Source organism: Gouania willdenowi, chromosome 6, assembly GCF_900634775.1.
Source record: "Gouania willdenowi chromosome 6, fGouWil2.1, whole genome shotgun sequence".
NCBI classification, from domain to species: Eukaryota; Metazoa; Chordata; class Actinopteri; order Blenniiformes; family Gobiesocidae; genus Gouania; species Gouania willdenowi.
This window is the reverse complement of record NC_041049.1, coordinates 31,615,461-31,627,748: the sequence shown is the minus strand read 5'-3', so window position 1 is coordinate 31,627,748 and position 12,288 is coordinate 31,615,461. Positions and strand designations below refer to the sequence as shown.

The 12,288-nt window shown below is 39.8% G+C and overlaps 1 protein-coding gene across 2 annotated transcripts in view; it reads right to left on the bottom strand.

Annotated features, from left to right (window-relative positions):
* The window catches only part of fbln1 (fibulin 1), a 54,916-nt gene that overhangs the window by 23,819 nt on the left and 18,809 nt on the right, over positions 1–12,288 (bottom strand). For both annotated transcript variants that reach the window (XM_028451003.1, XM_028451004.1), the window contains exons 5-15: positions 9,234–9,393; positions 4,909–4,971; positions 4,738–4,824; positions 4,499–4,636; positions 4,264–4,401; positions 2,856–2,999; positions 2,494–2,619; positions 2,273–2,398; positions 1,364–1,483; positions 1,034–1,165; positions 825–948 (exon numbers count right to left, since the gene is read on the bottom strand). In XM_028451003.1, coding sequence (XP_028306804.1) covers positions 825–948; positions 1,034–1,165; positions 1,364–1,483; positions 2,273–2,398; positions 2,494–2,619; positions 2,856–2,999; positions 4,264–4,401; positions 4,499–4,636; positions 4,738–4,824; positions 4,909–4,971; positions 9,234–9,393 — 1,358 coding nt within the window. The remainder of the gene's footprint in view (positions 1–824; positions 949–1,033; positions 1,166–1,363; positions 1,484–2,272; positions 2,399–2,493; positions 2,620–2,855; positions 3,000–4,263; positions 4,402–4,498; positions 4,637–4,737; positions 4,825–4,908; positions 4,972–9,233; positions 9,394–12,288) is intronic.

Here is a 12,288-nt window from a genome sequence, read left to right as displayed (position 1 = left end):
GGAGTCCAACTGCTAACACAAGGACAATCACAGAGACAAATATATAGGGTCATTTCAACAAATGGCCCACTCACTTTGGTCTAAAAAAATTCAGAAATTTTTTACCAACCTTCAGAATTTTTTGAGACCGAAGTGCGTGGGATGTCCTGGAAATTTGTTGAAATTACATGGACTGACCCTATACTCTCAGTACTTAGAAACCAAAAGCAAAATGTCATATCTGAACAACTTTAGAGCTGGACGATAGGAACCAAATTTCAGGTTAATCTATGTGTATATAGAGCGCAATTCTGCTGATATCTGCTCAAGAGGCTCAAACACACTGAGTTTGCAAAATAGAGGAATAAACATATCATTTCCACCCACATTTTCTCAGTTCTGCTGTCGGCTGTGCCATGTTGCCTCTGCACTACAAGAGTGAATGAGTGTTCAGAGGTTTTGCAGAGTGGATTTTGTGAGGGATACGTGGTAAAAGCAGTGACACCTAAAAGTAATATTTTACACGTAATATAAGCTTTAAAATTAAAAAAAAATTAGTTAAAAGGCAAAATTGTAATTTTTTTGTATTTTTCTATATATCGACTAAATTAGAAATATCTAAACATCTTAAATTTTAATATAATGCCAAGGCATACGATATATATGAAAACGTGTCAAACTTAAGGCTGATTACTTTTGTGTTAAATCTAAATACACAATTTCTCAGGCCCCATCGACTTCAAAACAGGCCATATATGGTCCCTGAGCTAAAATAAGTTTAAGCACAGAGCATTTCATCCACTTCACAACATATTAAGTTAATCTCAGATAAAACTGTTACTCACATATCTCCAACTTGTTTGTAGCTGTGTGGACACTCAAAAGAAAGACATCTGAATCCTCCTTGTACATTGAAGCAGCTCTGATTCTCTGCGCAATGGTGTGTTCCCGTCACACATTCATCAACATCTGCCACACAGGAGGTGGAAAAACACCATTTGTACAAATTTTCAAACATAACTGCTGATGAAAATGGAGTAAAGGGGCGGAGTACCCTGGCAGCTGCGTCCATTGGGTGACAAAGTGTAGCCGCTGACAGGACAGGAGCAGTGGAAACTGCCCGCTGTGTTGTGACAGCGATAGGAGCAGATATGGCCTCCAGTGGGAAGGGCGCACTCATCAATGTCTGGAAAGACGACAGAAACACACACCGTGGAGAAAAAGAGCAGTCAAATCAAGGAAGAAAATCAACAGGTCCTAGTGCCTTCAAGGATGGATGAATGGATGGATGAATGGATGGATGGACTGATAGATGAATGGATGGACTGATGGATGGATGGCATGTACTTTTCTCAAAACAGAGATGAAACCGTCACATCTTCACCTTCACATGTCATCCCATCAAGGTCACTAAGCTGGTAACCACGGCGACAGTAACATTGGTAGGAACCGTACACGTTGGCACACTCCTGACTGCAGGGATTACTCTCACACTCATTTAGGTCTACAGAGAGAGAAAACCATGACAAAATGAGTGAAACAACATGTACATTTTCATGCACGTGGATCAATCCATGCATGTTTTAAGTATCAGGTTTGCAAAGGGGAAACAATTGTCCAGTATTTCCACAAGAACTTGAGCTCTGGAATTTTTTAGCATATTCAAAAATATAAACTTTTCATGGAAGTTATTTATTAGAATCAACCAGAAATTGGGAGTCATTTTAAATAACTGATGGTGATGTTTTAGATGGTGCTCAAATATATTTTTTCCAACTATATTTAAATTATTTGTTGTGGACCAATTTTAAATTTTGCAAATTCCTCCTTTTTTCAGTTATTCCATGGAAACTTTCCAACTTATAAAATTTCCGGAATTTTTAAAACTTAGTTGAAATGTTGTTTGTTTGTTATGTTATGGATGCAAATATTTGTTTGGATATGATACAATCGTCTTCCAATTTCCAGGTAATTAGAATAAATAAGTCCAGGAAAAAGTTCATATTTTTTAATATTCCCATAATTTTCCTTGGAAATTTAGGGAAAATTTCTGCCCTTTTACAACCCTGTGTAGTATGCATGTTCCATATATATATCTATTCTTCATCTGGTGCCCATCTCCAGCTCACATTGGGCCTAAGGCGGGCCCAATGTGAGGCCCACCCTGGTCTATCACAGAGCCACACAGTAAAACAAACATCCATTTACAAACTCGTTCAACGTTTAACCAATATATCCACCCTGAGGTTATGTATACTGTGTCAGCTGTCAATAAAACACTTGTTTCCCCTACCATCACAGTTCCTGCCATCGGCAGCCAGCTTGAAGCCTGTGGTGCAGCTACATTTGTAGGACCCCAGGGTGTTTTCACACTTATGAGCGCACAGGCGGCCGGGATAGTGCCTGCACTCATTGTTATCTGCAAAGTTGGGAATGAAGGTGCAACTCTGATCAAACATCTGAAAGCTGAAACTCTGCAGAGAGGAACCTGTTTTTCTGAGTGACTGTGCTCACCTTCACAGAGCCGAGTGATGCTGTTGAAGTTGTATCCACTTTCGCACTCACAGCGGTAGGAGCCCAGCTGGTTGATGCATCCATGGCCTCCACAGACTGGCACGGGGGCTTTGCACTCATCGATATCTGCGCAGAGACAGTCACAGAGAAGATTTACAATAGCAAGGTCCTGTACTCGTTCTGGATACCAAACACACATCCGGAACAGCCCACGTAATCCACAGTTTTCCTCTGTTGTGCCTACATGTTCCACATCTTCTTCTCTTATGATAGTTTATTGGTTATCAGCCTTCTGTGGTTCTGTCTAAAGTGGTTTGGTTCACTAAACTATCACCATCGTTCATTGACTTCTGGAGCCATACCGACGCAGCGCGTGCCATCATCGTTGAGGTGGTATCCTCGGCCGCAGTTAACAGCATTCCTCTGACAGATGTAGGAGCCCAGCGTGTTAATGCAGACCTGACCACGGGGGCATGGACCTGTCTGGCTCACACATTCATTGATGTCTGGAAACAAAGGCAGGGAGCGTCATTTTAAAAGGTTTTAAGGCTCCAAAACATTCTCACAATATCACTGCCCAAATCCTTCAAGCTAAATTATCTCAAAGTTAAAGAGACATTTTTTTACACCAAATTGATGCTGATAACTTCACAGAAAAGACAGTATAATTTCTGCTGCACATATTTTCCCAATAACATATTTTTTTCTCTATAAATCACTGTATACAAATCAAAATGAGTACAAAGACAAATAACAATAACAAAATTATCTTACTGCTTATTAATGTCATCATTCCTCTCTTCATTTCAATTAATCGACTTTCTCCACATTTTGTTTTAATTATTTTTTCTTGCCCAATGTCTTGTTGTCAATGGCACATGTGTCAACTTTTCCCCTTTCCAGACTAATATCGCCCAAAACAACAAGAGTGCAAGTATTCGCAAAACAATTAGTTTTAATTAATAAAATCCCATTTGGCAAAAGATGTACCCGGTATATAATATTGGATTAACTCAAATTTAACAATTTGTATAAAATTGTGTGACTTCACATCTGATTTAATCTATTGTTCCTTCAGGCATGGCTTTAACGGTGCAACTAAATGTTGGTTATTCTGTGATCTAGACTCTAGAGGGCGCCATAAAGTCATCATAGATAAAGACACCTAGGGTGTGTTTGAAATGGCACACTCCCTACTACACACTACAAACTCAAGGAGCATATAAAGTCTACTCTAACCTATATATAAATCTGATCATGACAATCATATTTTCTTTATCATTGGTCGATTTTTTATCGATGGTTGACTGATGTGATGTTTTAAGCATTTTTTAAAAATCAGTACAACAATCTCTGTGCATGGCTAATCCAGTACGGGTACATCTCCGTACGTAGCAGTCACGTACTGATATTGTAAGAGAATCTCAGTGCGGAGGTAAACTCAGACCGTGACACCCGTCCCAGGACAATTTTACGTTCCGCTCGCAATGCATCATGGGCAGTTGATTATGACTAGTGTGCCTATCGTGCATACATGGGAAATGTCCCAATATAGTACACATCTGGGTATTTCTCACATATTCAATCTTTTCATACTATCTAATGTGAACGCACCACATACTAAATTTGATATATGATTTCGAACACAGCCCCAGTCTACATCTTTTAAGAGATTGAAACTTGAAACTTGTAAAATCTGATGTTTCCTGCTTTAACATATTCAAACAGGCTACAGGTTGACAACTGAATTAGTCTGTTGTGCATTCATACCAATGCAGTGTCCCAGAGCATCCTGGATGAATCCCGCTCCACACTGCATCTTGGGAAGGCATCGAAATGACCCCTGGGTGTTTTGACATTTAAACTCTAGGCCACAGTTATGAATTCCTGTCTCACATTCGTCAATATCTGAAATAAAAAGTTATTGTAAAAGTTCCGTGTACGGCTTTGCAAAAAAATGTACGGACAGATGTGTGCCTTCACAAACACTGACAATGCCACAGACCTTTGCAGTTGTTGGAGTCTGTGAGTTCATAGCCGGTTCCACAGCTGACCTCTCTCTGGCAACGAAACGAGCCCTCTGTGTTTATACAGCGCTCTCCTGCTCGACAGTTACTTGCTCCCAGCAAACACTCGTTGATGTCTGAAAGGAAAAAGGAAAGGAAACAACACGGTAACTCTGCAGAGGATGATTCAGCAAACCCAGTACCAGATTAAGATCACATAAGTAAGATGGTGATTTACCTTCACAGCTCTTCCCATCTGGTTTGAGTTTGTACCCTTTGAAACAGATACACGTGTCATTCCCCTCACAGCGATGGGCACATTTTCCTGAGAGGGAAACAAACACATCCATAACTCACAGCTGCGTTTTTCCTAGTTACAGAGCATTACTTAGAACTTATTGTAGCTCACCATTGCACTGATCACTTAATACAGAATTATCTGTGGTTTCATTGGCAACGTCCTTGTATGGCACTGAATGAGGCAGAGAAAAAACAAGTGCAAACATTCAATCGACAAAACAGACCGCATTACAAATGTAATTATGTTATATTTGTAATGTTATCAAACCTCAGTTAAAATAAGTGTATTTCAGTTTAAATATATTGGAACCTTATCCATTTGTTTATTCATTTTCTTAAACCTGCATATCCTGTGGTGGTGGGGAGCGACTCCCAGCTGGATCCAGGTGTTTCCTCTCAACAGGCAATCACTCTATGATAGGGTTGACACACACTTAAGCTATTTTACTCCTAATGCAAATGTTAAAGACAATTAATGAACATGGTCAAATCGAGATCATTTAGGGTAAAATCAGGTGAAACCATTCACAATTACCTAATCCAACACAATCTAAGTTTAAAGGGCCCATGTTAAGCTAAATCGACTTTTCTGTGTTTTAAAGGGGACATATCATGCTAAATCCACTTTTTTAGCCCTTAAATGCATTTTGTTGTATATTTAGAGTGCTTAGAAGTACAGAAAAAATCAAATTAGTCTCTTCAGGTGGTCCGTAGATATCTTTATATTCTGTTTTGCTCATATTTTTCAATCTGTTTCGATTTTTCTATTCTCTATTACATTTTTTGAACTATTACATCACAGTATTTGCAGCGGAACTGCCAAATTAGGACGTCGACTCCAGGTCCAACACTTCGAGCAATCCACCATTTTTATTTCTCGCTTTTATTTTGTAGTCCAAGCTCAAGGATGCCGAAGTTACGAGAGGATAAGTCAAAATGTTTGGTTGTTGGATGTAGTAACCCACACGCTTCATTACACCGTCTCCCAGCATCAGAACCTTTTCAAAGTGCCTGGTTGAGTTTTATTTTTCACAGAAATGTACCCACATTTGTGGGTAAGATCATTTTTGTGCACGCGAAGCACTTCAATGATGACTGCTTCTGCAACTTCCACCAGTATAAAGAAGGATTTGCCGAAAGACTTTGTCTGATTGAGGGTTCAATTCCTTCTATCTTTGGAGACGATGAACAGAGCACTTCGGTAAGCTGTAAATAACGCTAAAAAGTGTGATGATAAGACATCCTTGTCATTGTTTTGTTAGCATTAGCAGTTGCACCGTCTTCATATGTTAGCGCTGTGTGCTCGTTTTAGATCCTTGATGATATGACTTTCATTTAAGTCTAAAGTTTTCATTAGTCATTTCATTTTGCCGTTTTTGTCTTTGAAAAGACTATTAAAATGCATTTCGTGACGTTAGCTTGGCGCTAGCGTTAGCTCGGTGCTTGTGTTAGCTCACTTGTTAGGGTTCTGCAGGTTCATCATCTTCATTTTCATCTCGCTCCGCCGGGTCAGACTCTGGCTTGAACATGTAAGGCTGGATGGACAAGTCTTCTGTTGTTGACATTTTGTAAATAACCTCTGAATAAAAAGTTTATGCGCCGCTACATAACCGTATCTCTTCTATCAAACTACAAAAATAGCCGAGCAGGGTGGAGTTGAACCGAGTGTCACCTGAAGAGGGGGCGGGGTATGGAGTGTCTCATTTGCATTTAAAGAGACAGCACCAAAACGAGTTGCTCTCAGAAGCACATCAGAAAAGGGGTAGAAAAGGGGCCTGTGGAGCTACAATAATGAGGAATTCAGACCCAAGCATTGCAGTTCCACTTTATATAGACCACAGCTGTATGATTTATATGTAAAAAGGAAGGATTTAAAACCATGATATGTCCCCTTTAAACTTCATAAAAGTGCTATATGGGCTTTCATTGATTCTCTCAATCGTTAGTTAGAGGGTGATTTGCTACTTTCTTACTGCAGGGTGAGCCCAAACACCTCGCTCCAATTTCACGACACGTTCCCACTTTGATGACGAATTTGACGCATCACTGAGCTGGAAAAGCCGCGTCTCGAGGAAGCTCTCTGCCTTGATTGACATGTAAACAGACACTCCCACAAAGGTGAGCATTTCAGTGTCCTGCGCACAGTGCTATGTATGTATTTTCTACAGTCTATCTATGTACCGGTGAACGCCCCGTCCCCACACTCTGTCTCCTGTTTATAAAGCAGCATGAGCTCCGCTACGGAGTGGGTGGGAGGAGGGGGGGCCGTCCTCTGGCCCTACGTCACCATGCGGGGAGGAGGAAGTCAGTGTCCCGTCTATAGACACGCCCATTCATGAATATGCATAAGTAGGTCACAAATCAGCCTGTTTGTGTAGATTTGCTCAGAAAGTGATTTTTCAGAGGCTAAAACTCTGGAAAACTCTGGAAAACAGGCAAGTTTGGGAAAATAAACCTCAAATACTATGTTTATGGGGTTCCTAGAACAAATGGAGATGGGTGAAAAATAGTATGATATGGGACCTTTAAACTAATATAAACTGAGGCAACCTAAATTAGGAAAAATAAATAAAAATAAGCTGAGCTAAACTAAGTTAAGCAATATGACATGACAGCGAGTGCTGTTCTGCTAAAATATCAGCACTTTGTCCTCCTCTGAGTCGGGTGACATTCAGAATTCAGAACAAATGTGATGTGTGAACTCTCTTTTGGTCAGTCCTGGTCAGACTGCCCTAAGCAGGCCAGATACGTACACTGATAGCACTAACCAAGGTCTCTGCTTGAGAAAGCTCTGCTCTGTTTTGACTACTACCGCGATCAGCAACATACATAACACTGAGAGCACTGAACAGCACCAGATTCACTGAGGCACACACACCAAAAGTTGCTTTACCTCCGAATCTCAGACGGCACTGTTCCCCCAAACTTTTTGACATAATAAATGCTGGTCCACATCTGACCAGGAACCCTAAAGTTTGACTCTGTGTCGTTCATTTAAACCGCCACAACAAATTGTTATTAATGTCCATATTTACAGTGCAAAGTTTGCCACAAGCTAAGATAGTTAACAACTGATGTGAAATTAATTATATTAAATTGACTGTATAAGGCAGTGATAATATCTGTAAAAAATCTTAGTGCTGTTGTACTCTACATCAGCACTCATGGAATGTCTCGTCTAATGAAATTACTTTGTCGGAACTAACTGTTGTATACATTTCAATTATTAAAGCTCAATCAAATCAAGCTAAATTAAGAAACTAATTTAGGGTAATTTAATCTAGGTAAAGCAAAATTAAACTAAAAATAAATCCATGTAAGGTAAGAAAATTCAAAGTTATAAATCAATATATTATTTACTATACAAGTAGACACCACTGCTTTTAATGCCATTTTTCAGAGTATTAGATAAATATTAGTAAATAATAATCATGTAAATAAATCTATGGGACACTTGTTTACTATTTGCTTACATGCTGAAAGTCTTGCCTATAGTAAAATATCGTGTCGAGTTCATTCTCCTATATATTGGTTGGTTAATGCCATAAACAACTGGTGATACAGTTAGACTGAGTATAAGAATGTAGCCTCCCATCACTCATGTCCTCAGTTAAATTGTGATTGGTTGCATTATTGCATTGGTCAGTCTCCATCCATGAGGATGCACACACACCTTATAGGATACATACATACACATTACGAAGAAGCTGCTTTTACATGTTGGCTTTATTTCTCAACTTCAAATGCATTTCCAATATAATTAAGTAAGATATATTCCAGCATTATTAAGTCTTAAATTCATTATTAGGTTATAAAATACTTCAAGGTAAAGGATCATTTTGTCTCTAATGATGCAATAAAACAGTACAACAGATGTTTGTTCATTAGTTTTAGTTTGAATTTCACCACAAGATTTCAAGCAGCCAATTCTTTGACCAGCCCATCTAAAATTTCTGAGGGCAACGCTATAGTTCCCATCTGAATAGTACATTCTCCAGTAAATACTATTGGCAATAGCTATTTCTAACCACAAGAGGGAAGTAAAACCTCACTGGACCAGTGTTTCTCAAACAATGTGACCTACCATCAAAATTAGGGGGGGTTGTATTCATCAAATACAATGGGTAACTGAAATGTCTATAATAATAGAAAGAGAAAAGTTCCCTTTTACATTCATTCATCTTTTATTTGTACTTTCTTATATTTGTGCATGAAGTAATTAATACAGCTTATTGTCCCAAAAAAAAATAATAAACTCTACAATGACATTCCAAATGCCATTGACTTTCAAATAAAAACTCTATTTTATTTTGTTTTTGTCCTGGAAATTATCATTGAAAATAGGGCTGTGGCCATAGACTTTCCCTCATTATAGGTACCTGTTCCTTTCTTTCAGTTTAGTCCCACAGTAACACGCTACAATTTTCTGCCTACCTTCAGTTAGCGTTGTTTCTGCGGTCTGGTTGTTCTGGGATCCATGCACACAGCAGGCTCGTGACACCAGGCCACACTGGTACCCTACAGACAAGCTGTGGTCACAGGACAAACCCAGCTCCAGGGCCGCCTTCCCCACCAGGCAACAGTCACAGCACATCTACAGACAGAACACAAAATCAGCACAGCAGCAGAGAAAAGTTAGTCTAAAGCCACTTTGCTTTAGTAGAAAATCAAGTCAACCAGTTTGATAAAGGTCAGAAGAGTCACTGAGGGAGGAAAGATGGAGCTTATGATGACGTCATCTCCTCTGGCCAAGTCAATTATGACAGCCGGGTGATGTCGGTAACCCACACTTAGGTTACATACTGGGGATAGATTCAATGTAGGCGTTGGTTTGGTCATCTGTTATGATGTGTTGGGCTGGACTGTGGACTGGTGATGTGTTCAGGGTGTAGTAGACCTTTCACCCAGTCCCAGGAGGGCCAGAGTTCTGCTCTCTCTGAGCTAATGTTTGTTTAGGAAAGACACTATCAGCGGGTGATTTCAACCAGAGCAAACATATTTACATTGTTTTCATGAAGTTGTGTTTGTCAGAGTGTCTTGGGTTCTGGGGTAGCTTCAGCATCTTCTCTGATGTTTTAGAAGGTGTGGATGTTCTCCTACTCCAATGTCCACTATTTCCTACAGGCACACGTTAGGGTGATTATCACCCAGCAATAGTGATAGTGTACCATTATTACTACATTGTGGTAGTTGTAAATAAATATCACAAAGTGGTGATTTCCAAGGAAATTATTTTGGTGATCATTTTTACCCAATCGAAAAATGGCATTTTCTTCACCAGGGAAGCTTCAAATGCCTTAGAAATGGGTGGACCAAAGACCAAGTTTATGATTTCTTTTTTTCTAAGAATTTTTAGCATTTTACATTCCTAATTTTTGTTAATATTTAACCACTCATTGTTAGACATAACATAGTTTAAAAAAAAAAAAAAACAAACAAAATACTCAACTCTAATTTGTCATGTATAGTCATATTTTGAGTCCAAGGCTGCACAGACAGAGGTTTGAGAAACAATAACGTTTCATAACAAATACATTTTGCTCACATTCATCTTCACTTTTGCTCTGCACTATAAAGGTGATCAAGTAAAGACAAGCCCTAGTAGCATTCATCTCATCCTGTGAGGATTAATTTGCTTGTGCATTTTTCTTCAAGATAAGTTGATGACTGGAGTGTTGTGGAAAAAATTGCCGATGAGAGAAGATAGGTTGAAAGGTGCTTGGCTGTGAGCCTGTGAGGGATCCAAGTGCTGGAGCTGCAGTTATAATCAAACAAACTTCATTCCTCCCAGCAGTGACGTGTCTATTCCTGCTAACAGCTCTGAGATGCACGCCATAGGCCTCATCAGTCACTCATCTTCAAACTTCAAAGTCAGTCTGAGAAAATGACAAATTTGCTGTTGGAGGATTTTTATTTGGCTTTTCTTCCTTACTGTTGAAATTTCCTTTAGGTGTTGTACTTTGTAGACGGTCCCTGCCCACTCCGCTCTTGATCCATTGCTTTTTTGATATTTATGTATCTTTTTTAGCTCTAATGAAGACAAATGTAGGGTGTATTCTCTGTGTTACACTGAGTATTGATGTGTTGACTGTATCCCTGTCAAGTTTTGGATTTGAAAATATGGGACATTTTTTGGTGCCCGCTACAAGCAGTCCATTCACCCCAACCAAGTTGCAGTATCTCTTATATTTTAAGACTGGTGTACAAGAAATCTAAAATAGCCATTTGTCAACCCCTTACTAATTACAATTAGATGATTTGAATGTGGTAGGCCTACCTTTGTTGACAGTAAAATGCTGTGAACAGTCCTACTATATAATACAGCCTAATTTGAAATATGAAATATAAAAGAGCACATTTTTTAATTACTATACTTACAGTTCATATACAAGTCAACACATTGTATATTTACTGTTAATTTCATATTTCTCATGCTCACTCGTGTGGTTCTCTGGCATTCACGCGAGGAGACGGACACGGTCGTACAATAGCCAATGGCGCTGTCATCCTTCCTCCATAATATTCCATGTGACAATGACAATTCCCTGGGAGAATCCTGGTTCAAGATTGTCCTGTTCCACACCACGCCTGCCATCGTGGGCTGAGGTTGTCGTCCGCGTACAATTAAGCCCACTGAAACAACCGCCAGGAAAACGCTTCCACCGTTTGGATTAAATTCTCATAGGTCAAAAACCTCCTCTGTAACTCCTCAAAGCTGCAGTCCAGAGGCATGCTAGCTCTGCGCACACAACCACTGACAAACACCGCTCCAATCCGCCTTCTGCTGCACCGCTTCAATGCCAGTTGATGACGGAGGATCCCCTGCAGGCATCAGTGACCCACGTGCCGTTAGAAGCAGAGCCCCTTCAACACCAACTGAAGCCGATAACAGAGACGTCCCCAGAGCTTTCATCAACCCGAGCAGCATCAGAAGTTCCCACACAGATGTCCCAACACCAGTCAACTTCGAGGACGGAGGCTCTACCACAGCCCGCTGTGATACACCCGCCAGACATTCCCGGTCAGTATAACAAGCTAACACACACTCCTAACACCCTCTTCCCGCAAACTACAGTCATTATTGGCGATTCAACGAGAAACATTAGATTCTTTAAAGCTGATATCTGGAGTTTCTGAGAAATCTATGTTTATGTATGATACTTTAGAATTGTAAAAAAAATACTGAACTAGTCTTTTACTGCCAATGGTATTTCATATACATTAATGTATATAAGTCCATCCTTCGTCCTATAGACCACTATACAAATGGAAACGGTCGCCGAGTGCGCCCAGCCACTCTGTGCTACAGTTCACACTATCTTGAACTTAATCAAATGCTACCCACGCTGCCAGCAACTAAAATAGTGCTACATGTTGGGACGAATGATACCATCCGGACAATGAACGAGTTTAACCTTCTCGTTAACGTTCTAAAAGCATGTGGGAAATCAGTATTTATCTCTAGTCAAATGTACAGTCTGTGATTCAC